The sequence below is a fragment of the Cavia porcellus genome, unplaced genomic scaffold, assembly GCF_034190915.1.
Source record: "Cavia porcellus strain 051 isolate PalLab524CR breed Dunkin Hartley unplaced genomic scaffold, mCavPor4.1 scaffold_23, whole genome shotgun sequence".
Taxonomy (NCBI): Eukaryota; Metazoa; Chordata; class Mammalia; order Rodentia; family Caviidae; genus Cavia; species Cavia porcellus.
Window position 1 is genome coordinate 1,685,442 of NW_026947506.1, and position 26,076 is coordinate 1,711,517.

Below are 26,076 nucleotides of genomic sequence, written 5' to 3' on the forward strand. Positions count from 1 at the left end.
GTGCTGTGAGTAATGCTTCAGTGGGCATCAATGCAGATGTACAAACGTGGGGAGAGGACTGAACTGCACGGTCATCTGGGAGCTCTGTGTGGCATTTTCAGGCTGTTACACTGGTTTCCACACCCACGGCACCGCCTTACTACCTGGCAGCAGTGCATGTGGATTCCGGACTCTGCACGGCCTTGCTGAAGCTTGCCCATTCCTGGGCCTGTGCAGGGGCATCCACAGTGGCTTGGACGTTCTGTCAAGGAAGACTGGTGGTTTTGAACATTGTGTCATGTGCTTATTGGGCCAATGCATGTATTGGAACTGTTCAAATGGAAAGCAAAATTTAAAGAAGAAAGGATATAAATAAAATGAATATAAACTGCAAGTCTATAATGGTTTAGGTCCATTCAACTCTTTTATAAAAATGAGGAATTAATATCTTAATTATATATTATAAGCAAGATCCAGGGAAACAAAATTTTCCATAAAAATGTGGATATAGAGCTGGGGATTTAGCTCAGCAGCATAAGCACCTGCCTTGCAAGTGTGTGGTCATGAGTTCGATCTCTGGTACCAATAAAAAGAAAAATGTGGATATCTTTGAGCCATGAGGGCTGAGGAGGGCACAGGGCCTACCTGGCAGGTGCAAGGTCCTGAGTTTGATTCCCGGTACCAGAAGAAAAAAAGAAAAATAAAAAGAAATTCTATCTGTAGAGCCAGGAGATGGATGAGCTCCGTGGGCTCTCCATCTCGCTATGTCTGGTCTGTTTATCTGATGTGTACATTTTCACAGATGAGTAAACCAGCCCACTGAATGATACCTAATATGACTGCCTCCCCTCTCTGGCAATGAGCAAACCAACAGCGATGCCGGAATGCAGACACAGACCTGCGGAACTGTATCAGGAAGCCTGAGGATGGACGCCTGGACCTGGCTTCCTTCCCTTCAGATGCGGTGGTCAAAGCACAGACACCAGCGGAGCCAGGGAACATGTCACTAGGAAGAGGAGTGGGGCGGTGGAGGCTAGGGTTTCTAAGGAATGATATAGCGGGTGCTTCATGCAAGGAGATTGGAGAACAGTATAACTGTTTCCTAACCTGATTGCGTAGCCCTGAGACCTGGCTGTTGTCAGAATGATGCATGACTGAGAGACTGACGGAATTCTAAGTAGTTTAAATCACTGGCATTTCGAGGGTTAATACTATATTGTTGATTTCCAGTCACTGTAGAAAGTGATTTTTCTCTTTTTTCCTCTTCCCCTCTTCCTCTTTGCCCTCCCCATCTCTCTCCTCCCCTTTCTCCTTTTCCTGCTCCCTCCCTCACCATTCCCCTCTTTTCCCTCCCAGCATGGGTGTGCTGACCTTACCTGTCTGCAGCTGCCCAGCCTTGGCCAGCTGGTTTGTTTCTCTTCACATCTTCCTGGTCCTGATACTTCAGTGACGTGCTGCAGCTTTCTCTCCTCTTGTAAACTTCTTAGTCACTGTGATGTCTATATTTTTGTGTGTGCTGAACACTACACTTGCTAGGGCAGGGGCTGGAAAGCAAGACTTCTTGATGATGTAGTCTTTGGGCTTGAGTGACTATTAGTTTTTTAGCCCTGTCACATAATTTCTACTGTTTTTACAGTCACTTGTTTTGACTTTAAGTCTCTTGGACAATTTCCCTGGGATGTTTCTCTTGACTGCGTTTCCTTCGTGCCTTGTGCATTGGCACAGTCCCAAGAATGTCTATCTGCTTCTCCCAGGACAGGGTCAGCAAGGGTCCATCCCTGTGACTGCAGTCCCTGTGCTGGCTCCATGCATCCCACCCCATTTCTGAACACTGAAGGATGAAATACAGGCTGTGACTATCACAGGGGAAGGAAGGGTTTAAATCATTAAAGGGAGCAATGTTCATCTTTATGAAAGATTCTGTAATAATGTTTAGACATTATTTCAAAGCCATAATGCAGTGAAAAGAAAAAAAATGAGAGTAATAGAAGTTCCCAGAGTTAATTTGTATTTTATTTTAATTTTTTTATCACCCTTTACTTTTGTGCCACCTACCTCTCCACCCAGTACTTACCTTTAGTGTTTCAGATGTGCTTAAAGGTTAGTATCGTGTGGGTGTGTGCAAGGTGGATGGATCACAGGTGGGTGGATCCTGGGTTACTTAGCACATAGGGGAAGAGCAAGGAGGTGACCAAATGTGCACACCAGAAGGCAGTCCAGAACTCAGCAGCAGTGGAATTGCAGAATTGCCACTGGCATCTGCCATGGAGCTGGGCTTCTCTGGACTTCTCTCCTGCTTTCTGGGGATGGACCCTGAAATCCTAAGTTGTGTGGGACCCTTCCACTCTTGTTTCTCTTTCATAAAGTGAGGATAATGTTTACAGCTGATTAATAAGTTTACTCTACGCATTATTATGCCATGCTGAATTCTGCAGTTGGTAGTGCCCCACGCTTGTCTGGTTTGGACTGTCAAATCCAGAAGAGCTAAAGACATATTTAGAGCATAGGAAAACAGCACGAATTGTACCAACTGTTTCATAGCCAGCAGTTTTATTCCGGTTGTAAATGACCACTGCTTGGGCTGCCCTGAGTGATGAGCCCCTGCCACTCTGGATGCCCTGTGTCAGGGTCCTGGGTGTGTCAGAGCCGATCCCAAAACCTGAGGGTAAATGTTTGGCCCTATGAGTGGCGTCAGGCCCCTGCTTTATTTTTATGGGCATAAAGATCTATTCTGATGAAATCTGTCATTTGCATGTGTCTTTTAAAAAAATTTGAGTATCATCTCTACTTATTCTTTGTAGACAAAAATTTGAATGCAAGAGAGAGGCCTTAAGCAAAAGAAAACAATGTTTATGAAAAATAAGCTTATTTTTAATGGAATTCATTACATCAAATAAGAAAGAACATTAGCTGGCCTTGGGTCCATTCACATAAGCCTAAGTATACTTCCATCATCTATCCCTGGAAGATGATTACTGATTGGGGCTATAAGACAGTGCTTCCTTACCGAGCTGCAGGTGTGTAGAGCCTGGGAGCTTAGGAGAACCATCATTGCTGTGGCCATTGGGCTTCTGATTCACTCACAGGCTCAAATTGAGCATCAGCTACGTGTCAGCCCTTTGGAGAGACTGTGAGGATTCATGGCTGGCCTTGCCCGATCCCCAGAACTCAGGATCCAGTTTGGTACGCAGCTCAAAATTAGCTTGCAAGTGATCACATTGCTATGCAGAGTGATGAACACAGCATTAGAGGACTGTTGCCCCAACTCTTTCAGCTCCTTCTGCCCTGGAGAGTTGGGAGAGACCATAGTAGGGGCTTCCACTTCGCATAAACCTTCAATAATTAGACTATATTTATTTTGCCAAACAGAGACATATGGCTGATTGTGAGAGGTCCAAAGAATAGCATCTTTAAATTCATTGATTCTTAAAGAAATGAGATTTGCTCCAGTCTTGAGAGCACCAGAAACGGGCCAGGACGATGAGGAGAGTTGGTCCCTGGGCCCCCTCTCTCCTCAGCTCCCATAGGGAATTGCAGAGTGGTCTAGGAAATGTCTCTTACCCTCCTATGGTGAAGACACAATGCCATTTTAGGCGAGGGATAAAGAAATATCAGGAATGCTGCTGAGATGCTTGTGTCTTCTTGACAGTATAGAAACCAGCTGTGGGGTGCAGCGGGACCAGACAGGAAGCCGTCACCACAAGTACACGTAGATTGCATTCACCGTGTTTCACGTGAAGACCCGGGTCTCGGGGACTGGAACTCTGTCTCTAACATGGGTAGACGAGAAATCCCAGTGACAGGTGTGGTCAGGAAAAGGGGTACCAGGAGGAGAGTCGTGTAGTTCATATCTCTACTGGTGTCTCATTAGAGACCCCAGCACGCTGACTAGGAGGACAGGCAGTGGTCAGTCAAGGTCCTGCAGCACAGAAGCGGACTGGACCCAATGTGCACAAGCGTGCTGTGCTTTGCTTTGGAGCTCAGGATTGGCCAGTCACCAGCTGACTGTCACCGTGTCTGTTCTTAGCTGAAGGCGTAGCTGGGGGCATCCGTGCTTCCCGCAGTGTCTCCCAGAGTGCAGTGTGGTCCTGCAGCACCGGTATCCAGATGAGCACACTGATCTTCACCAGGATGTTCTGGGACTTGGAAACAGCAAGGCCTTTCCACAGAGACAGAAGAGCGTAGGTGGCACCCCTCCTGAGGGATGTGGGGGACCGCTACTGCTGTGCCAGTTACAGCTCCTTAATCGTCCTCTTAGGTCTTCAGGTGTTACGCTGCCCCTCACTAGATTATTTCCACTTCATCACAGCGCCCACCTGGACCCACTTGCCTGAGGTTTTACTCGGTGCCTGAGTCAGTGGGCTCCAGCTCGGGTGCCTGAGAAGGCGGATTTGTGAGGATGGGTGAGGTCTCTATGGGTATACTGGAGTCGGTGGTATACTGGGCTCACTGCTTGTTACACACACACAGGTGTATGTTTCCCAGAAGCTCGTGCTATATGGAACACAGAAATGAGAATAATCACTTTCAGTATTTTCTCATAGCAAAATCTAAGAATCTTCTTCAGGCTGAGGCTCCTGTGTGTGAGATGATGCTAAGTAGCTCAGAGGATGTGCTTCCCTGCCTGCATGTTATCTGCAGCTCAGGGCTAGCAGTAGCAGCGAATGTCTTTGCTTGAGATAACTAAAGTTAAAAGGCAAGTGGAGGGCACAGACCCTTGGCCTGAACGGGGAGGTGGTGTCAAGGGAAGACTGCTTGGCAGCTCAGCCAGAGAGTGCTGAGGGCAGCAGAAGTGCCCAGTGGCAATGTACCAGTCACAAGACGCTAGGCGCCTTCCGTAGGTGGCCGGGAGTGTGTGTGGGGCCAGGGCAGCCCCTGCAGCAGGGAACGAGAATACAGACCTGGAGCCTGTGCACTAAAGACTGGAAGTAACTGTTATGTAAGAAAGATTATAGCAAAACGGCAGGCTTGAAATAAGTTTAGTCTTCATGGTAAGAGCCAGGTGAGGCTACTGGATACTTCTCCAAAAGGGACATAGCCAGCAGTGAAGTGTTTCCCGCCCGTGTTACCGGAAGTGAGTTATAAGCTGGTCATACATTTTGGGGGGCCTGCGTGTGTACACTGACTGAATGCAACTGAGATAGGAAAAGGTAAACAGGAAGAGAAAAACTAAGAATATGTGAGGACATGGGTGGACACCAAGGAAAGAAAGTTTTGGTAAAAGCAGGAGCTGTTCAGAAAGTCAGAAGCTTGGAAGAAGTTCAACAAAATGAGAAAATAAATATTAATCCGCCTCTTACAGCTAGGTAGTTTTACAGAGTGGGCCATTTCAGTGTAAAGTGGTATGGTTAGCCGAGGTATTATTTCCTGGACAGCACAGAACTTAGAAGCCAGTGGCTCCAGTCGGTATAGGCAAAGTTCTTACCTTTGTGACAGAGAGCAGTTTGCAGGCATTTGCATTTGTGCACTAGTAAAAGGAAATACATATTCACCTTTAGGATCAGTTCTGCAATTCCCAAAGACACGCATTTCCATTGAACAAGCTATGTCCCCAGCAGTTTATTTAAGCTGCTACAGAGTTTTTAAAAGGAAATTTCCCTCTGAAAGGTGGCAGGGGCATCCTGGAAATTTAACAAGAGTGTTGTCTGCATTTTCTGAGAAAACGGATGGTTCTGGGATTCATCAAAACCTGTCGGTCCACACAGCAGTCCTGGGACTCAGCTAAACTCATAAATTTCCTGCTCGGCACCCCCAGGTCTCCCTTGCCAACCAAGCAAGTGAGCTTCTGATCTCCGGCAGTGGGAGAAAGCTATCTTTGCTTCCTGCCAGCTGAGAAAGGTTTGTTTCCCTTTCAAACACCACTGCACTCATATTACAATTTCCCTTGCCCATTAAATATTTTATAAGTCGGTCTCACACCAGTGCTCTTTCCAGGGTGCCTGATAAGTGGCACAGGCAACAGGGAATTTTCATATACGGCAGAGGATTTCTTTGACACTGTAGCCACATAAGAGGTTGCTGGATCCAATGACCACATCGAAATGGCTTCTGGCCCGCAAAGGTATTTTGCAAATCCTAAAAGCTTTTAGATTGCATCACCGGATTCTTACCTTTTTGTAGAGAATTGCCCTGTCATGAACTCAGTGGGGGAAGAAGAAAATTGCTTGAGGAATCTGACATTTGCAAGCTGAAAGTATGAAGAATTGACTTGGAGTCTCTTCTCTGCCTTATCATAACTCCTTAGGTGATCTTTGCTCTTCTCATTCCTCTTCCTGTGCCAATTAAATCACAAATATTCAAGACCCAGGTCCAATTCCAGTCCTTTGGGATGACTTCAGAGATAACTAACCTGAATTAAGCGCTCTCCATTTCTGACTGTCTACCTCAATTATCATCCGTAACAGCCAATTTTGCAGTCTCCTTCCTGCAACAAAATAGGGGTTCCCACAGTGTGCAGCATTGTGCCCCGATACAGAAGCCCGCTATGAGTGACATTCAGGCTCCACTCAGTAATTACTGGGCAAGCCAGTTATCATTTCGTTCATTAATAAATTAACTCTTATTGCAAAATCTGCAGGGATTTGTGTCTTCCAGCCTTACATTCCCTTCCCATTTTTGCCTTTAATGAATTCAACATCACCACCTCCCTCTGTACATTTAATTACTGTGCTGATTGCTTACTAGTATGCCGCATGAAGCGGAAAGAATGCAAAAGTTAAGAAGAAAGCAGTCTCCATGACCTCCCTGGGGAGAGGAAGGAAAACCTATCAACATTAAGGAAGCACGTTACCCTGCCTGTGACCTGTGACATGAGGGGTGGCCGCAGTGGAGAGCTGTCAGCCCCGCCCCTCACCTGGCCAGCCTGCACCAGAGGCTCTCGGTGGGTGGACGGCCCCACTGCCCACCTCTCTGTTCACGCTCGGGCTATGTTCCCTTCCCTCATGTTTCCTGCTGCTTGGAAATATTTCCGGTTTTCACCTCGTTTTGTTTTCTTCCCCCTCGCCCTCCATGAAGCTGTGTTCATTTTTATTTCTGTAATCTTCTGTGAGTACATACTTTACCTAAATTCTTCTGATGCACCTCCAAACAAGTTTCCAGGTTTTTAAAAAGATAAAAGGCAGGTTATTTTTCCTGTAGAAAGGTCACAAAAGCACGCACAACTCCTCTAGGAGAATGTCCCAAGGAAAGAGATGGCTTTGCGGTGCCATCTGTGCTGTGCACCTCCGTGTCCAGCTGTGCCTAAGACCTTGAGTCCCAGCTGTGCAGGTCTGCTGTGCTCCCCAGGGGTACAGGGCCCCATCCACTGGTGCAGGGGGAAAGTGTGGGGTGGGTATGAGCCACTCCCTACAACCCTGGGAGGCAGATAGGGAGTCACGGGTCCACTGATGCTCCTGGACCTTCCTCCATATGATTTTTGAAGTAATTCTGTAATAAAGTTACCAAATTACGTTCTGAGAAAAGGAAGTTTGTTTTAGGACATAGCATAATGTCATTTACTATACAACTAGCTTAATGTTGTGAAAAATGTATGCTGTTAAAAAATATAAACAGGTTCCAAGCTGGGCATAGTGGTCCATGTCTATAATCTTAACACTCAGGAGGCTGAGTCAGGAGGATTTCAGTCAGTTCAAGGCCAGCCTGAACTACATAGCAAGACCCTGTCTCACCCCCCCGCAATATAAACAGGTTCCAAAAATGATGGATATTTTCAGAGTTCTGTATCAGAGTTATTGCTGAGATATCACAAGGAAGTTTGGAGCTATAACTTTAACAGGAGTTAGATTGGAGCTGTTATCTCAGTCTCATAAATGTCTCTTGTTTCCTCCTCAGAAAAATTACTCAGCTGGATCTGTTACAGGATGCTGTGCTAATTTATGGCACGGAAGAAAATGAAGAATTGCACCTTGTATCTGCTTTTTTCTCCCTTTATTCATATTCTATTTAGTATGTGAACAGGTGATACATATGTATATAATACAATTAAACATACACATTTAAACACAGCCGTGTACATGTACGTACAAATAGATAGCACATGTTGGGCAGTGTCATCCAGAATTTTCACTGTGTCCTGGTTAGGTTGTGTTTGATTGTAAGTAACTAGAAGTCAGACCCACGCTGTGTAGACATAACCACCGACATTTACCTGAGGAAGGCTCGGTAGCCGTGCTTGTAGCTCATCCGGCAGCCTGCGACTCCCTTTGTCATCCTCCCCCGTGCACCTCTGACACCGCGGCTTCAGGCAGAAGCTTCACATGCTGACGCCCGCACCTTACCCCGAACCTCTCTCCTTTGGGTGTTACTGATGGATCCCATGTACTAAAACATGTAGGAAAATGTTAGTGTTTCAGATTGCCACCTAGTCACAGCTTATCTGCTTACAGGAGGAGCAGACCCAGGGTCCTGTGTTTATTATATTGTTATTTTAATAGTAAACCAGCTACGGCATCGTGAGAAGTAAGCACGCACACTTTCGAGGAGTTCGGGATTCTCCAGGCTGTGGAAATAGACAATCTGAGTGCACATCCGGGCGCCTGTGTCTTTGCTGTCCCACCCAGGACTTTTTTTTAATTGTTATTTTAAAAAGGGTAAAGCTAAACATAACAAAAGAGAACAAAGCAGATCAGAAGCAAAACAATGTCAGTGACACAGATTTCAAAGCAAGACAACAGGAGATCTACAATGGCTACCATAATATCTCGTTTTCTTCTAAATAGTTATCTATATCTTCACACACAATGAATTCATATAAAACAAAATAGTATTAAACTGATCGAACAGAGTGATGAAGGCATTACAGGCCTTCAAAACCAGACAATACGGAAATCAACAATGGCTGCCATAGCGTCTCTTCTTCAAAATAGCTGTCCGTACCTTGATGTGTGTTGAAATTGAATAATACAAAACAGACTAAAACTACTCTGAACAAAGAATAATAGTATTTCTGGATTTCACAGCATGATGCTACGGAATCAGCAGGGGATACCATAGTGGCTGTTTTCTTCATAGTAGCTGTTGGTTTCGTCATGCGTTATGTAATCCGTTCTTGTAAACTGTTTAGGAGGAGTTCCAGGCATGTGTAAGCCTCTACAAGTGTACCTATCCTTCCACCCAGGACTTCTGCAGAGCCCTTTCCTTGGTTCTGGCTCTTATGTAACCCACTAAGAGATGAAGCCGGGGTGGGAAAGGCGTTGGCAGGACGGGGCGTTAACGGCAGGATACAGCAGCTGTCAGGTGGAGACTGTTTGATAGTAGTTGCTTGGCCACTGTATTGCACTTGGAGTGTGCAGCCTGTTAAAGCCACTGATATACAGTAGGCTGTGGATGAGGACAGTGGCAAGTTCTTAGAGGGATGATCTGTATCAATCAATGGCTAATAAGAATTATAGGAGAAGTTAACCGAGTGGACATGAATTAAAGTATGTAAGCGGTCAGCCTGGTGCAGCGTTTCATGTGGAATGTTTTGCTGGAAGCCCCTGCATGTCAAACACTTACCATAGCGAAAGAGATGGGCTCCCTGCGGCTGCCTGTGACATGCAGTCTTCACCATAAGGATCTTCTGGAAAAGTAGGGCGTGTGCCCGTTCTGCGGAGCCTTTATTTCATGTGCAGATATCACTAGGCAGAGATTTCCACATGGAAAAAACAAGTTCCCATTGTAGCACCATGAAAGAGGGCACCAGAAGTCGTCTTTTTGTCGATGCTTGTGCTATGTAAGAGGGAGTCGCGCCTGGGTGAGAGATGGGTGAATCCGAAGGCTCTGGCTCTGATGCACAATCTTGGGAGCAGACGGTTGGGGTGTGGAGTGTGTGATGTGGGGAGTGAGGGAGAAGCTCTGTGGCCCCATGGAGACCTGATCTGAGTGTGGAGGACTTCTGGGTGTCCTCCTGCAAAGCAAAGGGTGGCGGAGGAGGGTGGGCCAGAAGGAGCAGCCGGGCTGATGGTGACGTTTGTTGAGAGTTAAGTTGTGTGTCTCGAGTGCAAACAGAGGAGACCCAGACAGCAGAGTTACAGAGGCCCGTGCCTTTCTTTGTTCGGTTCAGGATTTTGACTTCATTCTCATGGTAGAGACTTTGAATGTTTTACCATATCTGTAAGCATTTACTTATTTTTATTTGTTCACTTTTTGATGGAGCTGGAGAAGGAACCAAGGCTTTGCCAGTGCCTAGTGTCACTATATCCCTGGGATGCCCCAGCCCTTGACAGTGGATTTTTTTTATGGAATCCTCAACAAGTGTGAACGGTGAATGGGACAAACTCATTGTGAGCTTTATTTAGATCTCTAAAAAGAAAAGCAGAAGAGTGGAAATGCTGAAAATTTATCAGTCCTTGACCATATATATATATATATATATATATATATATATATATAATTTTTTTTCTTGACCGTTCCAGTGAAATTGGTATTACTGCTTTAGTTGACTCCAACTCTGTCCCTGGGAAAATGTCCCTGTGAGGAAAGGCAGCCCATTTCCTGTAGGTCACAGGTGCATATGGCTAGATTCATAATTGAGAAGCAGATAGAGATGTATCGCTTAATTAACAATGTAAGTAATTATGATTTTAAAAATACATGTTTAGGAGAATGCTAAAAAATGACACTAATTTGACCCTGTTAAATATTTACCAGAATCATTCTTCACATACGAGTATCTGCTTCAGAATTTGGAACATTTGCATTTTAATTACACAATAAAAACAGAAAGAGTAATTGACTTAGCTATTAGCTAATTATAGCTGTAACTGAAACAGGAACCCCAGATCGGCCTGGGTTAGGAGAGGAGTGGCCGCGTCCACCGCTCTGAGGTTTAGCGAGGTTGGACACCAGAGGAAGGAAGGGCTCCGTTCCCCTCACTCTTCCGAATCGTTTGTTAGAGGCGGAGGGACTGAAGATCAGGAGTTTGTGGGTGCTCCAGTGGGGTTCTCTGGAGCGGCTCTCAGGCACGCCAGGCCCAGTGAGAGGAGGCAGTGAGAGGTCCCTTGCCGATGACCACGTTGCACTGACCCGCAGCTCATGGGGCTCCTGTGGTCATGTGCAGAGTTCATGTGACAGCTGCCCTCACCCGTGTGTCTCCACCATCTCGTTACCTGGCTCCCTCACTTGGTACAACGCGGTGGAAACAGCCGCGTGTTACACTGCAGGTTAGGAAACAAGGGCAGAGAGTCAGAATGTGTGTGAGGAGGTGCGATTCCATGTTTCTTCCCTGACAGACCTTTTCTGCCCATGGTTGGTTGACTTCAGGGTGCAGAACCTGTGGGAAGCAGGGGTGCTGATCACTGGGGTCGATGCGGTGGGTGTCACCAGGGCATGCTCAGTGCCAGGGAAGGTCCGTCCCACTGGTCTCCCATCCTGTCTGTCAGTCACAGCCCGTGCACAGGCCTGCATGTGCACTGGGGAAGCGGTGACAGGAACAATGGTGTCACCACGACTGCTGATGGCATTTCCCTCTGTGCTCTCCTGGCAGATACGACCACATATTCCACGCAGCGATCCGAGCACTTCAAGCCCTGCCGAGACAAGGACCTGGCCTACTGTCTCAACGACGGCGAGTGCTTTGTGATCGAGACCCTGACCGGATCCCACAAGCACTGTCGGTAAGTCACTGCGGCTGCTGGCGGCCAGGGTGGGCCTCGGCGAGGGCCCAGGTGGAGCCAGGAAGACCGAGTACTTGAGATGCGGGAGCGCTGCTCACTCAGGATAGAGCTGAGCATCTTAGTATGAAAGAGAGCAAAACAGTCACCTAGCTCACTAGCCTGGAGGAAGACACCAGGAAACCGTGGGGGAGGAGCGTGGACATTTACAGCCCCAGCCTACTTCCCTGGGATGTCTGTGCTATGGCCCGGGCTTAGGCTTTTATCTTTTCTTGCAAATCTTGGGACCTGGGCCAGAGTAGCAAACTGCTCATCTTCAATGCAAGAGCTCCATGTTTGCTGAGAGCCAGGGCCACAGAACGAGTAACCGTGTCCGGCGAGAACCACACTTTATTTGGGTTCTGCCTGCCTTTGTTCATTTCCGTGCCTTTTAAGACAGCTCTGATGAGGACACACTGGCGCAGGGTGTTGTGCATGAAATCGTAGTCCTGTTAGAGTGTAGTAGAGAACTACTTAAAGATGGTTCCCACTAGAGGTCAGGAAGGCGTTTAATTGGTTTTTGGAGACAGAAGGATGTATATCTGCTAAAAATAAAAACAAGAAGAGTTGAACAGTACCCTGGTAGACACTGAGGCTTTAAGGCTCAACAGAAGAGTCAAGTTAGCATTTGGAAAATCTTTCCCACCCAGCTATTATTGCCAGCACTACCTGGTAATTTGCTTTTCCTTGCACCTGTGTATGCTTCGGTGATCGTATCTACCCACGCCCCTTCCCTTCTCTTTATTTACCCTTCTCATATGACACAATTATTAAATTATTCTGAATCATGAAGCATGGGAAATTATGGTTTTTTTTTCCCTCTCTGTTGCTAATATAAAACTTAATTCCCACCTTGTTTTAGTAAGCTTGTGCAGAGGAATGCGTCTTGCAGCTGCGGATTGAGACCATGAGAGCAGACCCTGCCTGGCTGCAAGGGCCGCCAGCTCAGTGCACCAGGAGGACCTGTGGCCGGGGGCAGGGGTGGGGGGCCAGGACTGAGGGAGGGCAGCAGCAGGTCTCTGAGTAAGTGCCACAGGTTCTGTGTGAGGCAGAAAGAACTGCGGCCTTTCCTCCCTTTGACATGCACCTGTCCTGTGGCTTCGGCAGGGTCATTTCATTTACTCAGATGCAGAGTTTTCTGCACCTCCCAATCCTCCATGGGCCTGGGATGGACGTAAGGAGGAGTAGGATTGTCCCTCCACCCACTGCTCTTGCATGTTGACTGTGTCCACACAGACACGCCTGGGAAGCCCATTGATGCCACAAGAGGAAGAGAAGGAGCTACTTTTCCACAGCCTGATATGCGCCTGAGGTCCTGCGGGTTCTCACGCTGTGCTAAGTTGCCTTTGTCACTGAGGGGACCAGCCTGTGGCAGGAGGTGCTTTGGAGCCCAGTGCTTTGCTCCAGAGCTGCCTGCACTGGAATCTGCATCTCCACACATCTGTGTTGAGTTTAAGCTCTAAAAAAGTTGGCCTGACTGGTGGGCGGTCACCAAAGTCCTGGAAGTTCCTGTGGTGCGTGGGAGGGTGCTGCCTCCCGGGAGTGACTCAGTCTGGTTAGCGTGGGTTCCTTTCTTCAAGGGCCAGTCCTCATGTGGAGACTGAGCCCAGCTTCTTACCATCTCTTACATCCTTCTTCTCTTCTCTCTCTGCTTTGCTGCCATGATACTCGCTGGCCAGGCAGGATGCTACTATCACTGTGGTCTTTGGAACCTCCAGCTACAGAATGAAGAACCAAGTTAACCTTTGCAGTTTACAAGTTACCTGGCCAGCGGTGCTTTCTTATAGCAACACAAAGTAGACTAAGATAGTAGGCAACTGATTGTCTGAAGTCCTAACCCGTTGAGGAAGGGATGAATTAGAAGTTTTGGCCAATCTGATGAGATCCTTTGATGATTCTTTAGCATTATTAAGTCAGATCAGGCTCCATGCAGTAGGTAAGTCACTTCATCATTTACAAAACTGAGTATACAGAAAACAGCAGAATAATTCTATGACGTTGTTCGTGGACATTATATTCTTGCTAATTATTTATATTTCTTAGGTATTAATTTGCTAGCGGTGCTCTAAAACCAGGGCAGACTGCATGGCAGACTTAATGGGAGGATTTGTTTTCTCGAAGTTCTGTGAATTAGAAGTCTAGGGCAGGATGCCGCTGGGTCGGTTTCTTCTGCAGCTCTTCCCTTTGCTTATTGATGGTTGTTTCCCCTGGGTTTTCTCACTGTTTTTCTACTTTATAAATTTCTTCTTCCAAACCACAGATAACAGTGGGCTAGAACTCAGCCTAATGGGCCCGTACCATGCACTTCAGCAGACACCGTAACACTGCGCGCTACTAGAGGTTTACAGTTCAGTGTGGCGTTTTTTGGAAACGTAATTCCATCAACAACAGTGGATCTCAGGTTGAGGAAAGGAATCCTTTGTTTTCGGGTGGATGTGTGCGTGTGTCTCAGTTTTGTTACACACAGACAGAGATATATCTAAAGCTTAACTGGAACGTGTACACGGATAATAATTTTGGCCGTCTGCATTCACATTTCTGGCATATTTCAGTTCAGACAACCTATTATTTAACTGAGAATGACAACATGGCTAATCATGACAAAGGACCAGGCTAAGCCTGAATTGGAATCCGAGTAGGTTAATAGATGCCCATAAATCTCCTGCGGGTGTGGAGGAATAAATCACACGTCACCTGTGCCTGCCAGATTCATCTCCCAGGTTTTGCTGTGAGTAACAGGCGTGCATTTGTTCCTACATCAGCCACTTCTAAAAACTCCAGCCCAGCTATTAATAATATGCCGTTCTGCATGGGTCCCTATTTAAGTAGCATGTTTCATTCTTCCTTACCCGTTCAACACACGTTTACTGAGCACCTCCTATCACTGAGATAGTGCTGAATAAATACAGAAATAAATTTGAAAAGCAAATGGCACTGCACTTTGTAGTATGTTTGAAGAAGTGAACTGGCTCCTCGTTAGGAAATAAGAAGGCAGAGTCCTTACAGTGAGCTGCCTTGTGCTACCAACAACCCATTTGTGGCATGTTAGTTATTATATCATGTTTCAAATAAAGTAAGATGTCATGCCGTGTATCAGAGAAGCAATATAAAGATGCACAGATGTATCTAGGCTGTTGTTTCCCATGTCACCAAAGATGTAAATCGAAAGCTGAGAGAAATTAAGGTGATGTTGTTTCAACTTAAAGAAACGCAGTCCTGTGATGAACCACATCAAACATCTTTCCGTGTTGGGAACGGACCATGCCCTGATGTGTATCCCTAGGTCTTGGTCCACGAGGAGCAGTGATGCAAAGCTCCCAGCCTGATCATGATGGAGAGCCTAAAGGCGCGTGCTCAAAACCAAACCAAACTGGGGTCATTTTAGGACAGACTCGGTGGGTGAAGAGATGTTTTCTCTCTGTTAATTTCTCATTGTTTTGGGCCTTTTCAGATTTTTCAAAATAGCATTTATAATGTTAATGACTTTAAACTGCAAAACCAATTTAAGAAAATTTAAGAGGAACCCCAGGGTGCTAAAAATGACTTGTAAGACAATTTTTTAAACTGATAAAGAAGGAAAATTTATTTTTCTGAAATATGATACAAGGTTAGGGTGAGATTAATTATCAGAAGCCCATCCTGGGGTACAGAGGCCATGGGGTAAGGCACCAGGGGGGATTCAGGAATCAAAGGAAAAATGAGAGACCAATTACTCAATAAAAAACTGATGCCAGATAAACCAAATGGAGATGCATTTTTTACTGTTCTCTCAATACACAGAAGAAAATGTTTTAATGGGAGTCAAAGGTCAATGTAATAAATAAATAAAACCTAAAGAAAACAGGAAATGAAATAACAAACACATTTGGATCAGCACGTAGAAGACGTGCTCAGTAAAGAAGTAACAGAAGGAAAAATATCAGCACAACATTGACGTATCACTGGGCTTCTCATCTGAATAACCTCAGTGAGAGCCAAAATTAAAACATAACCAATGAGAGAACCTAAAACAAATATATCAGACAATTATTAATATCCAGGAAAGTCACATAAGTCACTAAGAGCAAGACAAAAATAAAATCTTAATTGTAAAGCAGCAATAAGTAAAATAGAAACATGCACACCCTAAAAATTGACACCAATTGGTGCAGATGAACAGGAAAGACCCAGCTTTGCAGAGAAATGCAAATTATATTTTGGGGTGTTTGGTTGTGTGTGAGGTGAAGGTTTTTTTTTTTTAATTGCCTATCATATGTATTTATTTTTAAACATTAATAGTTTAGTGAGAAGGAAGTGAAAACACGTTGTCATATACTATTTGGGGAGTGTGCCTTGCCAAGCACATTCTACAGATAATGTTTTGTTATGTTGAGAAGCCTTTTATTGCTTTTGTGAAGCCTACAGAAATGGATGTAGATGTGCGCCCTGTTTGTAAAACCCAAAAGTTCAAATTCAAATGTCTGTGTAGTGATTGAGTCCTCATAATCTTTTAAAAACATGAAAACGTTCGTTATGACACTTTCTATATGAAAAATGAGGACACACTCAAACTATAAAGACGAATGTACAACAGTTTGTGAATTCTGAACAGGCACTAACTAAAAAAGCTTAAAGAGTTACTAACTATCCTCAACTCTTTTTTTAGCTGTAACCAATCAATTTATTTCTGTACTTCCTAGTTTATTTTTTTAATTTTAATTTTAATATTATTTATTTAAAGAAAGAAAAAACAAAATAGAAAAAAGGTAGAATAATAAAGAATTCAAAAAAATTAACACTAAAAAAATCGCTAGTTGATACATTATGCATTGTCATCTTAGAAATAGTTGTTCAAGTTACAAAATCAAAGCATAGAAAGTAGACAGTCAAACACTGACAAGTGTAAACCACTCTGTTCAATGATCCCATGAAAACTTAGTGATATGGTTATCTATCTTACACGCTTAAACATACATACAGTTATATTTTTTAGAGCATTTTCCTTCTTTCATTTTTGTATCTATTATATATTAATATATCTTATTATTCTTTCAATTTTTATTTTTTTACGCTAGAGAGACAATGGGATATTTACTAATGTGAGTCTTGTTTATTTCACTAAAGAGGATAGTCTCAATTTGCCTCCATTTACCTATAAAGGCCTTAAGATCATCTTTTTATAGCTGAATAATATTCCATTATATAAAAACACCACATCTTTTTTCATCCACTCTGCATTTGATGGGCCTTTTGGTTGTTTCCAAGATTTAGCTATCACAAATTGTGCTGCTATGAACATGGGTGCACATATATCACTGTGACATGACCTTTTCAGTTTTTCTGGGAAAATACACAGGAGGGAATAGCTAGATTGAATGAAATTTCCAATCCTAGTTTGTTGAGGAATCTCCACACTGATTTCCATAGTGGCTGCACCAGTCTACACTCCCCCCAACAGGGGAGCAGTGTTCCTTTCTCCCCGCATCCTCGCCAACATTTGTTATCAGTTGATTTCTTAATGGCAGCCATTCTTTCTGGGGTGAGATGAAATCTCAATACTGTTTTAATTTGAATTTCTCGAATGGCCAGTGATGGTGAACATTTCTTCATATATTTGTTCGCGATTTGTATGTCCTCATCTGAGAACTGTGTGTTCATCTCTGATGCCCATTTTTGGAGGGGTATTGGAATTTGGGGGCTTGCTGTTTTCCAGTTCTTTAATGTTCTGGATATAAGTTTTTTGTCTGATGGATTATTGACTAAAATTATCTCCCATTCTGTGGATTTTCTTTTCACTTTAGTTATTTCTTTTGAAACTTTTTAATAAGATGTGATCCCATTTGTTGATCTTTTGAAGTATTTCCTGTGTGATATTTGTTTTGTTCATGAACTCTTAGCCTACTCCTATGTCTCCAAGATTTCTACCTACCTTGTCTTACAGTAGGTTTAGTGTTCCCATTTTAATATTTAGATCTTTGATACATTTTGACTTTAGTTTAGTGCATGGTAATAGACATGGGTCTAGTTTCAGTCTTCAGCATGTGGAGAGCCAATTTTTCCAACACCATTTATTAAAGAGGCTATCCTTCTTCCAGTAAACATTTTAGCCCCTTTGTCAAATACAAGGTGGCTGAGTGTCTTTGTAGTTGTGCTTGCATCTTCTAATCTGTTCCACTGATCCTCAGGTCTACTTCTTTGCCAGTACCATGCTGATTTTGTCACTGTGGCTTTGTAGTATAGTTTCAAGTCAGGAATTGAGATGCCTCCTGTCTTGCCTTTGTTGCCTAGAATCGCCTTTGCTATTCTAGGCTTCTTCTGTTTCCAGATGAATTTTAGGAATATTTTCTCTAGATGTGTGACGTATGTTAATGCTATTTTGATGGGGATTGCATTGAATCTGTATAACAGTTTTGGGAGTATGGCCATTTTCACAATGTTGGTTCTTCTTAGCCAAGAGCAAGGAATATCCTTCCATTTTCTAATATCCTCTTCAGTCTCCTTTTTAAGAGTAGTATAATTTTTAGCATATAGGTCTTTTACATTCTTATGTTGATTCCTAAATATTTCATTTCTCTAGATGCTATTGTGAAAGGTTACATTTCCATACTTTGTCTCTCATTGAGTTTGTTGTTTGTGTACAGAAATGCTATTGATTTTTGAGTGTTGACTTTTTCCAGCTATACTGCAGAGTTCATTTATTACCTCTAACAGTGTTTTAATGGAGTTTTTTATTCTTCAACTCTTAAGAGTGTTTTAAGATCTCTGTGTCACACATATATTTGCTCTCTGTGACACCTGGCAGAGACACTTGATTGCTGCTTCCGTGCTTTCTGTGCAGACAGACAGACAGCTTCCTCTCTACATTAGGTCAAGGCCATTACAATGCACAAGCACTAGGCTCAAAAGGAAACTTTCAATTAAAGACTCTCAGATTGAACATTACTAGGCTATTTCAATGTGTCTGTTTCATCCTATTAATAATTTATTAGTAATCTTCACATTAATCCTTTTGTAGTTGAAATCATGTTTTAAAAACATTAAAAACAATAAATTTATTAACAGTAATACATATCCTACAGAGATAATGTTGGCTAGAGCAGGAAACCAAATAAAAACATCTTATGCACAATATTCTGGATAAAAAGTAGATACTCCATATTTATCTTTGTTGCAGTTCTAGGAGTTGTCAGAACCCCGGGAAATGGCACTTCACTGAGGACGTAGCCATTGTACGGAGCCCACGGCTAGGCACGGGAGTGGATCTGATATGTTTTAGGACCAGATACAAGTTAGAAGGCTGTGGTTTTCTGAATTGAAACTCATTAAATGTTTCACCAGCTTTGTTTCAAAAATAGATATGCAAAACTTTGGAAATCATAGAATTCTGAGCTGAATCTGACCTGTGGTGATCATTTTAGCAATCTGTCAGGCAATTCACTGGAAGATGTTTGACTTGCTTGAAATACAGGGCTGTTAGAAGAAAGCAGAAAGCAGTCCATCAGCAGCCATGGCCCGAGCATGACCACTGTGAGTGGTTTGCTTGGCAATCTGAGGGGGTTCTGGTGGGAGCTGGGGCGTGGGGAAAGCTGTGGGAGTGCAGGGTGTCTCCCTGCTGGCTGGGGCTCCCTGAGTAGGTTTTGAAATTGAAGCTCCCAGTTTTAAGAGACCTGATTGGGAATAGTGTGGCAATAGCTCTGTGATATGACACACAAAATCACTGGCCTGTTTAGTCGCTGCTCTCTTCTGTCCTTGGGAGGTCCGTTAGCCCTTCGCCCCCCGGCAGTCCCTGCAGCATGGGGTGAATGAAAAGGTGGAGAGCCTTGGAGGAACCTCCGTGTTCACCAAAGACGTATTCACAGCCACCTTCGCGACTAAGCAGACAGCACCCAGGGCGTGCTCCACAGCTGTGTCTGTGACGGGGGTCTCAGGGTCCCTCTTGACAAGCAGGAACCAGCAAATGTGGTTCTTCTCCTCCGTGGAGGAAGTTTGGGTAGACGGCCTTGCAAATTCAGAAATTAAACAATGTAGAGTGTAATTTCGAAATTCTGGAACAGTCCCCGTGGTCTGTGTTTGTGTGGTTTAGCCTGTGAGCATTGACTCCCAGCGGGATGCTGAAGGCTTGCTCACAAATAACGCGAAAGACCAGAAGACCACGTCCCAGAGAGTACAAGACCTGGCTTAGTTGCTTCCAAGACTGTCACCTTCACTGTTTCTGAGATTGCTCTTTTAAAGTCTTTTTACTTGATTTCCAGCTGTAGCTGAAGGAAAAACGCTTTTTATTTGTAGCTGGACATCATGTTTTGTGTTTGTTATAATATCCAAGAATTGACCTCAGGTTAAACGAGACAGATATAGTTGTTCAAGGCAAAGAGACCGAAATTGAAGGCTCTGCTGACTTTTCTGCTGCTCGGTGGTGGTGACTCCAGAAGTGATTTGACGAGGACCTTCAGGTCTTTATGCAGGAGCAAAGCAAAAATGGTTAGTACCTTCCCCAGTAGGTTAATTGGAGTATTGAAAGCGCCAATCACAGTGAGGATCACAGATGATGGCAGATACTGTCTGTGTATGGACCAGGTTTTCTCTCTTCCTTTGCTCCCACTGGCATGGGGCACAGGTTTATTGGCGGGACTTCTGTGGGGTGCGCTGAGTGGCTGTTGCCTGACACATTTAATTGCAGAAGATTTAGCCCTAGAAGTGGAGAGTGAGCCTGCTGTGTACTGCTAATGGCTTAGGGTCCCTATCGCTATTTTTTATGTGCTTTAATATTTGTCTTATTGTGCATCTCATTCTTTGTTTTCCCAGATTCTCTTATTACTGAATATCTGTAGCATTAAGACAAAGTAATGATTTTCTTTTTCTACTTAATCAGTGCAAGTTGCCGTGATTGTATTAGTAACATAAAATGGATTTTGATTTTACAGTCCCGTGAGACAATAAAATGGCCCTTTTACTTATTTTTTACAGAAAAATTATACTTCAGTGAAAAACTATGCAGATTGAAAAATGGTTTTACTTGTGGAAATTATAATTCAATAAAATGAACTGTTTGTGTTTCTTTTCATTATTTTCCAAAATAGTTACTTCAAAGTGTAGCCATTTGTACATTTTATTATTTTATATAGCACTAAAAATCCTTAATCTACACATTAGGCTAACTTAGAACTGAAGACAGTGTAGAGGATAGAACTTTCTCAGCGCAGGATGTGTGCACATCGGGTGTCAAGGCGTGGTGTGCACGGCTTAACCTGCTTTACCCAGAGGAGGCCGGGTCGCTGGAAGTTAGCACAGAGCTTTGGACGGGAGCTTGTGCAGGTTCAGACCAAGGTTCTGCTTGTTAGTGGAAAAGTGTTCAGTCTCATCTAATGTCGCACCAGCTCCTGTGCACAAAATATTTTGTTTGCTGTCATGAACAATTTATTGCCCAAATGTAAATGGAGATGGTGACCACATTCAGCAGTATCCCTAGAGCCTCAAATATGTGAATGTCAGATTGAAACTGTAAAGTACAGTGATTTCTCAGCTCACAGACATTTCTATTTGCAAACAATTCAGGTCACAAAAAAAGCATTTGGCAAACTTTCGCTTCTGTTCACAACCAGATAACAAACACAACCACCCACACAAACACAGCCATCTTCCCCAAAGTCCTCAAACAAATTCAGTTCATAAACTCAGGAACCACTGTACCGTATACATGCAAAACATCACAACTTTGTAGTTCCTAAAATGATCTACTTTCTGGGCATGGCGCAGACCTGTAATCTCAGCACTTGGGAGGCTGAGGCAGGAGGATTGCTGTGAGTTAGAGACCATCCTGGCTTACAAAGTGAGCTTAAGTACAGCCTGAACTGTGTAGTGAAACCCTGTCTCAAAGACAATAAATAAATAAATACAATGACTTGATTTCTGGTTTACCCTTAACACCTTATAGTGATATTGCTATAAATTAAAATGCTGGAATATTCTTACAGCTGATAGATGCCACAATGTAAGTTTAACGTGGCCCCATCAGCATTTTCCTTAAGGCAGTTTTAATTTTTTCAGACTATTTAATGCCATCTTTAAAAGATATCTTACCTTGAAAAAGATCATTAAAATATAGTTTTTTCTTTGTGGATACCTTTTGAAAATTCTAGGTGTTTTTATTTCCTTGATTTGGTGTGGATTAGCTGGTTGGGGTCAGTTCCCACCCCTAGGCAGCAGGCTGGAAGACTGCTCACGCGCTCTGTAGGTGGGTTCCTGTGTCTAAGGGAGAACGTGCGCTATGGTGCTGGGGAGCTACAGATAGAAAGTTTGTGCGCCTTCTGTGGGATATGCATGCACCCGTGAATTGGGGGCGGCTGGGTGCAGCCTGGGGAGTTCCTGTGCTGGTGTTTCCCCAGCCCTGCTGAGCCTGCAAAGCAGTTGCCTTGCATGAGGCCAACCATGACTGTGACTCAGAGCCCTCCTGGTGTTCGCAAATCTACCAGTACAAATTATGGAAAAGTGGCACCAGATCGTGCCCAGAATTCGCTTTTGAGCACCAAGGTTATGATGGCTGCACGGGAAGTAAATGTGAAGCCAGGCAGGAGCAGGAGGCTGCACTGTACTGGGGATTCTCCTTCCCACAGTTGGGATAGGAAACCTGAGGGGTTGCCTGTCTGTGGCATCTGACCGCTCTTTCCCTGAGGCCAGAGCTTGGATCGGAGCCTCCTGCCTGGGGCTTCGAAGGCTGCCTGGGCTTGGAGCAGGCTGCAGCTCTGGCCCGTGCGCAGACAGGAGGAAGCAGTGGTGTCTGTTCCAGCCTGCATGGACTCTTTCACCAGGCATTTACATTTTTAGTTTATATATTTATCCTGGCCCTGGGGAACAAACCCAGGGCCTTGTGCGTGCTAGGCAAGTGCAGGGTCACTGAATACATCTCAGCTTTATTTCACCAAAGGATTTTAAAAAATGAAGGATATATCCAAAAACGTTATTTTAGCAGGAGACAAATATATTGGCAGATATGGAAAACGATGTGGCACCAGCCTCCCTGGTGTGCAGGCTCCTCAGGTGGAAATCCCAGCATAACTTGGCTCAGGTGCTCTGTGCCAGTCTCCTGGCCGGCGAGGGGGTGGCAGTGCCCTCCCAGGCTCTGCTTCTCCCTGGGATCACTCCAGTCTGAAGCTCACAGCACAGGGCTGCATTTCCGAGTCCCTGCTGAACCTGCTTCTTCTTCAGTTCAGTTTAGTCTGTGCTGTTATCAAAATATCAGTTGTCATGAACCAAACAGGCAGGCTGGAAGCCAGTGTCACAGACTTAATGTGTCCACAAACCCTGCTCTAGAATCCCAGTGAGCGCTAGGGCTCAAAAATGAAATAGCAACCTTTAAACGCCCATTGTTCATTAAGAACTTCCTTTCTCCCTTGTTATGGTTGAGAACTGGTGGTCAACTTAACACCAGCTGGATTATATCAGCATGGCATTGAGTGAAGATGCTCCACCTGAGGAAAGTTGCCAGGATAAATAGGTGGAGAAGGAGGGAGGTGTTGAAGGGTTGAGGTGTTAAGGAGTCATTGAGGGTTCTCCTACCAGTTGCTGTCTGAGCCGTTGGTTCTCCTGGAGAAGCTCTGGTCCTCACATCGAGCATTGCTTCCTGGCTCCAGAGGGGAAGACATGTGCTGCTTGGTCTCCAGGATAAACTTCTCACGCTGCTTCCTGGCATGTACCCGACTGTGCTTGTGGTCAAAAGAGCTCAGGCCCTCTGTGTCGCTGAGGATGGCTGTGGTTCCTTTCAGGACAGCCCCGCTCTTTGTTGTGAGTCTGACTTCTCAGCTCCAGTGTAGAACCCTCATCCCACTAGCACAGCTCCTTCATCCTGCTGGCATGGACTTTCTGGCTTCCACCTCTGACCCTTGGGTCTTCCTGGCATGGATCCGTAAAAGAGACTGGTATGAGTCCTTCTTGTGGGCTCTGGGCCTCCAGTTGGACTCGTGGGAGGCATTGTTCTGAGCTCTGGATTTTTTATCTGGACTCAGGTGGGACATTGCTGTGGGGTTTAGGCTCTTGACTAAATAATCTATGTCGTTGGTGTTGCAGATAGATTTCCTGCATTCTCCTGTGTTAACTTCCAGTGACCATTATAAAAATATTATAAACTCCATGTCCTAATCCTAGTTGTTCTCTGTATACAACCCCTGACTACAACATCCCTCTCTCCCTCTCCCCCTTTCTCCCTCTCTGTCTCTGTCTGTCTGTCTCTCTTCCCCTCTCTGGCTCTCTCTTGCTTTTGCTCTCTCTCTGAGTTCTCCAACATATTATAGCCAAGTAGGCATATAGGTTGTTACCTAAACCCCAAAACTTTTAAGATATAATGTGTTATGAAATTCTTCTGCAAAATAAGCACGGACCAAGAATGTTCCATGTTACATAGGACATATGGCTGCCCTAGATACGATTCAGATGAAACTGAAATTCATAGAAAAGCAAGACCACCAGATGCTATGCGTATTTGTCTTAATATAAATTTCACAGAAATATGCATCCCTCTGCATCCTTAACTTTGGTTTGCAGAATCCAGCTGTGAATTCCCTAAGTCACTAAATATCAGCAGGTTATGGATGAAAAGGAAGCAAAAGGGGGCTCGGTCTCTCTGGCGTACCCAGCTCTGTGCAGTGAGTCTCAACATCTGATTAATGCTTTATTCAGTTACCTGTGCACCCATTCCTTGTAAAATTGAAAATATGACAAGTTTATGAATCCTGAGCCTTCCTTGTTCTATATAAAAAATTAAAAAAGAGCATTTCCAAAGTTTATTTGGGAGGTATCTTCATAGTGTGTGTATATATGAATATATTTGTATGTATTTATGAACACAGTTATTCTGGTGGCTTTTATGAATATGAGAAAAATATTTCTGCATAGGCCATTAAGGCAGAATGCTGCGTACACGTGCACAGGCATGCAGGTCTGTTAGCCGGTGTCAGCCTCATACCTGGAGCCTGGAGGCTCTGTGACAGGGCTGACTGCAGGACCGTCGCTGCACAGAACTCGATTTGTGGCTGAGCCAGAACCTCGTGGCCAAGCACGGCCATCCCTAAGCAGCAAGACCTACCTTGGGACACTGAGGAAATGCTTTCCAACTGACAAACAGAAAAAACAAAAAAAAAACTTTAAGAATGTGTATGCACCAGAATCCTTCATGCACGTTTTAACAACTAAGAAATTCAGGTGAACATCGAAAGAATAACCACCAAGACTTAAACATGGAGGATGAGTGAGAAACCTTGGTTAGAGATGAGTGTGCCCTTTACTGTGCCCTCAGACATCATGGCGAGTTCCGCTGTGTGCACACTCAGAGACCAGCAGCCCTTTCTCCGTGGTGCTGTGAATGCTGACCGAGCCTATCCAGTGTCCGAGGTCCAGTAAAAGCTGGTGGCGACATAAAGCTGAGCGTTCTCAGAGACACTCATTGGAGTGCAGTGGATTCAGGCCCTTCCTAGGTCATGTTAACCTGCCGGGTTCGGTGATGGAGCTGCAAGCATCCAAGTATCAGTGTTCCTGAGGCCAGAGTGAGCTTTGGAACAAGGATGTGTGGCTTTGCATTCGGGAGATAAGAGCCTGCTCATTTCTCATCGTGAAGCCTATTCCCGCTGGCCTGCAGTGACATGGGGAGGTGAGCTGTTCCTGGAAAGATTCAGACCCCAGAGGGGAAGGAATCTCAAAATGATTTTAGATGTAATTAAAAATAATCAGCTTCACATGACAAGTTCTTTATGCATTTGGGAGCTTCTGTTCTGAATTACTTTATCTCTTAAATTCATTCAGATGGCTCTCAGAAACACATCCAAACATGACATTTTTATGCTGTTTCTAAAACTGCATTTTTATAGTGAAAAGACAGTGCAAAAATGAACATGGCTTTCCAATCAAAATAAGTGCTACATCGATTAAATTATAAAATCAAGATTCTTTTTCTTTATCCAAAGTTAACTTGCAGGTTTTATCTTCATGTGTGATATATTGGCATCAGCCTTCTCATGTTAAATGAAAAATTAATTTCTTAACATAAGACTTGCTTTTTCAGCTCTGACAATTTTCTAAGATTTAAATAGATCCCATCAAATTCTAGGTTATATTTGGTTATTTTAGAGATACTCATTGGCACATTCAAATTTTAAAAATGCCCTACATTTTCCCAATTGAAAAGTGTTTTTCTTCTCTGGCAGACCTGCTGTGAGACCCAGCCAGTGTCTTAGCTACTTTTCTCATTGCTGAGACAAAAATACCTGACACCCAAAGTGGAAGGGGATACGTTTGTTGAGCTCACAGTTTGTAGAGGTTTTAGTCCATCGTGGGCTGGCTCCAAGGCAGGGTGGCTCATTGCAGGGTGCGACAGTTGGTGGCAGTGGAAGACACCCAAATGCAACAAGAACAAAGGGGAGGACTGTGAGAAGACCCTTTCTGTCCCTTATACTGTACGCAGGGTACCCGCCCTAGGGTGGGTGTAGCACTCACACCCGTAATC

The 26,076-nt window shown here is 44.3% G+C and overlaps 1 protein-coding gene across 10 annotated transcripts in view; it reads left to right on the plus strand.

Annotated features, from left to right (window-relative positions):
* The window catches only part of Nrg3 (neuregulin 3), a 956,071-nt gene that overhangs the window by 389,253 nt on the left and 540,742 nt on the right, over positions 1–26,076 (plus strand). For all 10 annotated transcript variants that reach the window (XM_063233704.1, XM_063233701.1, XM_063233707.1 and 7 more), the window contains exon 2: positions 11,444–11,573. In XM_063233704.1, coding sequence (XP_063089774.1) covers positions 11,444–11,573 — 130 coding nt within the window. The remainder of the gene's footprint in view (positions 1–11,443; positions 11,574–26,076) is intronic.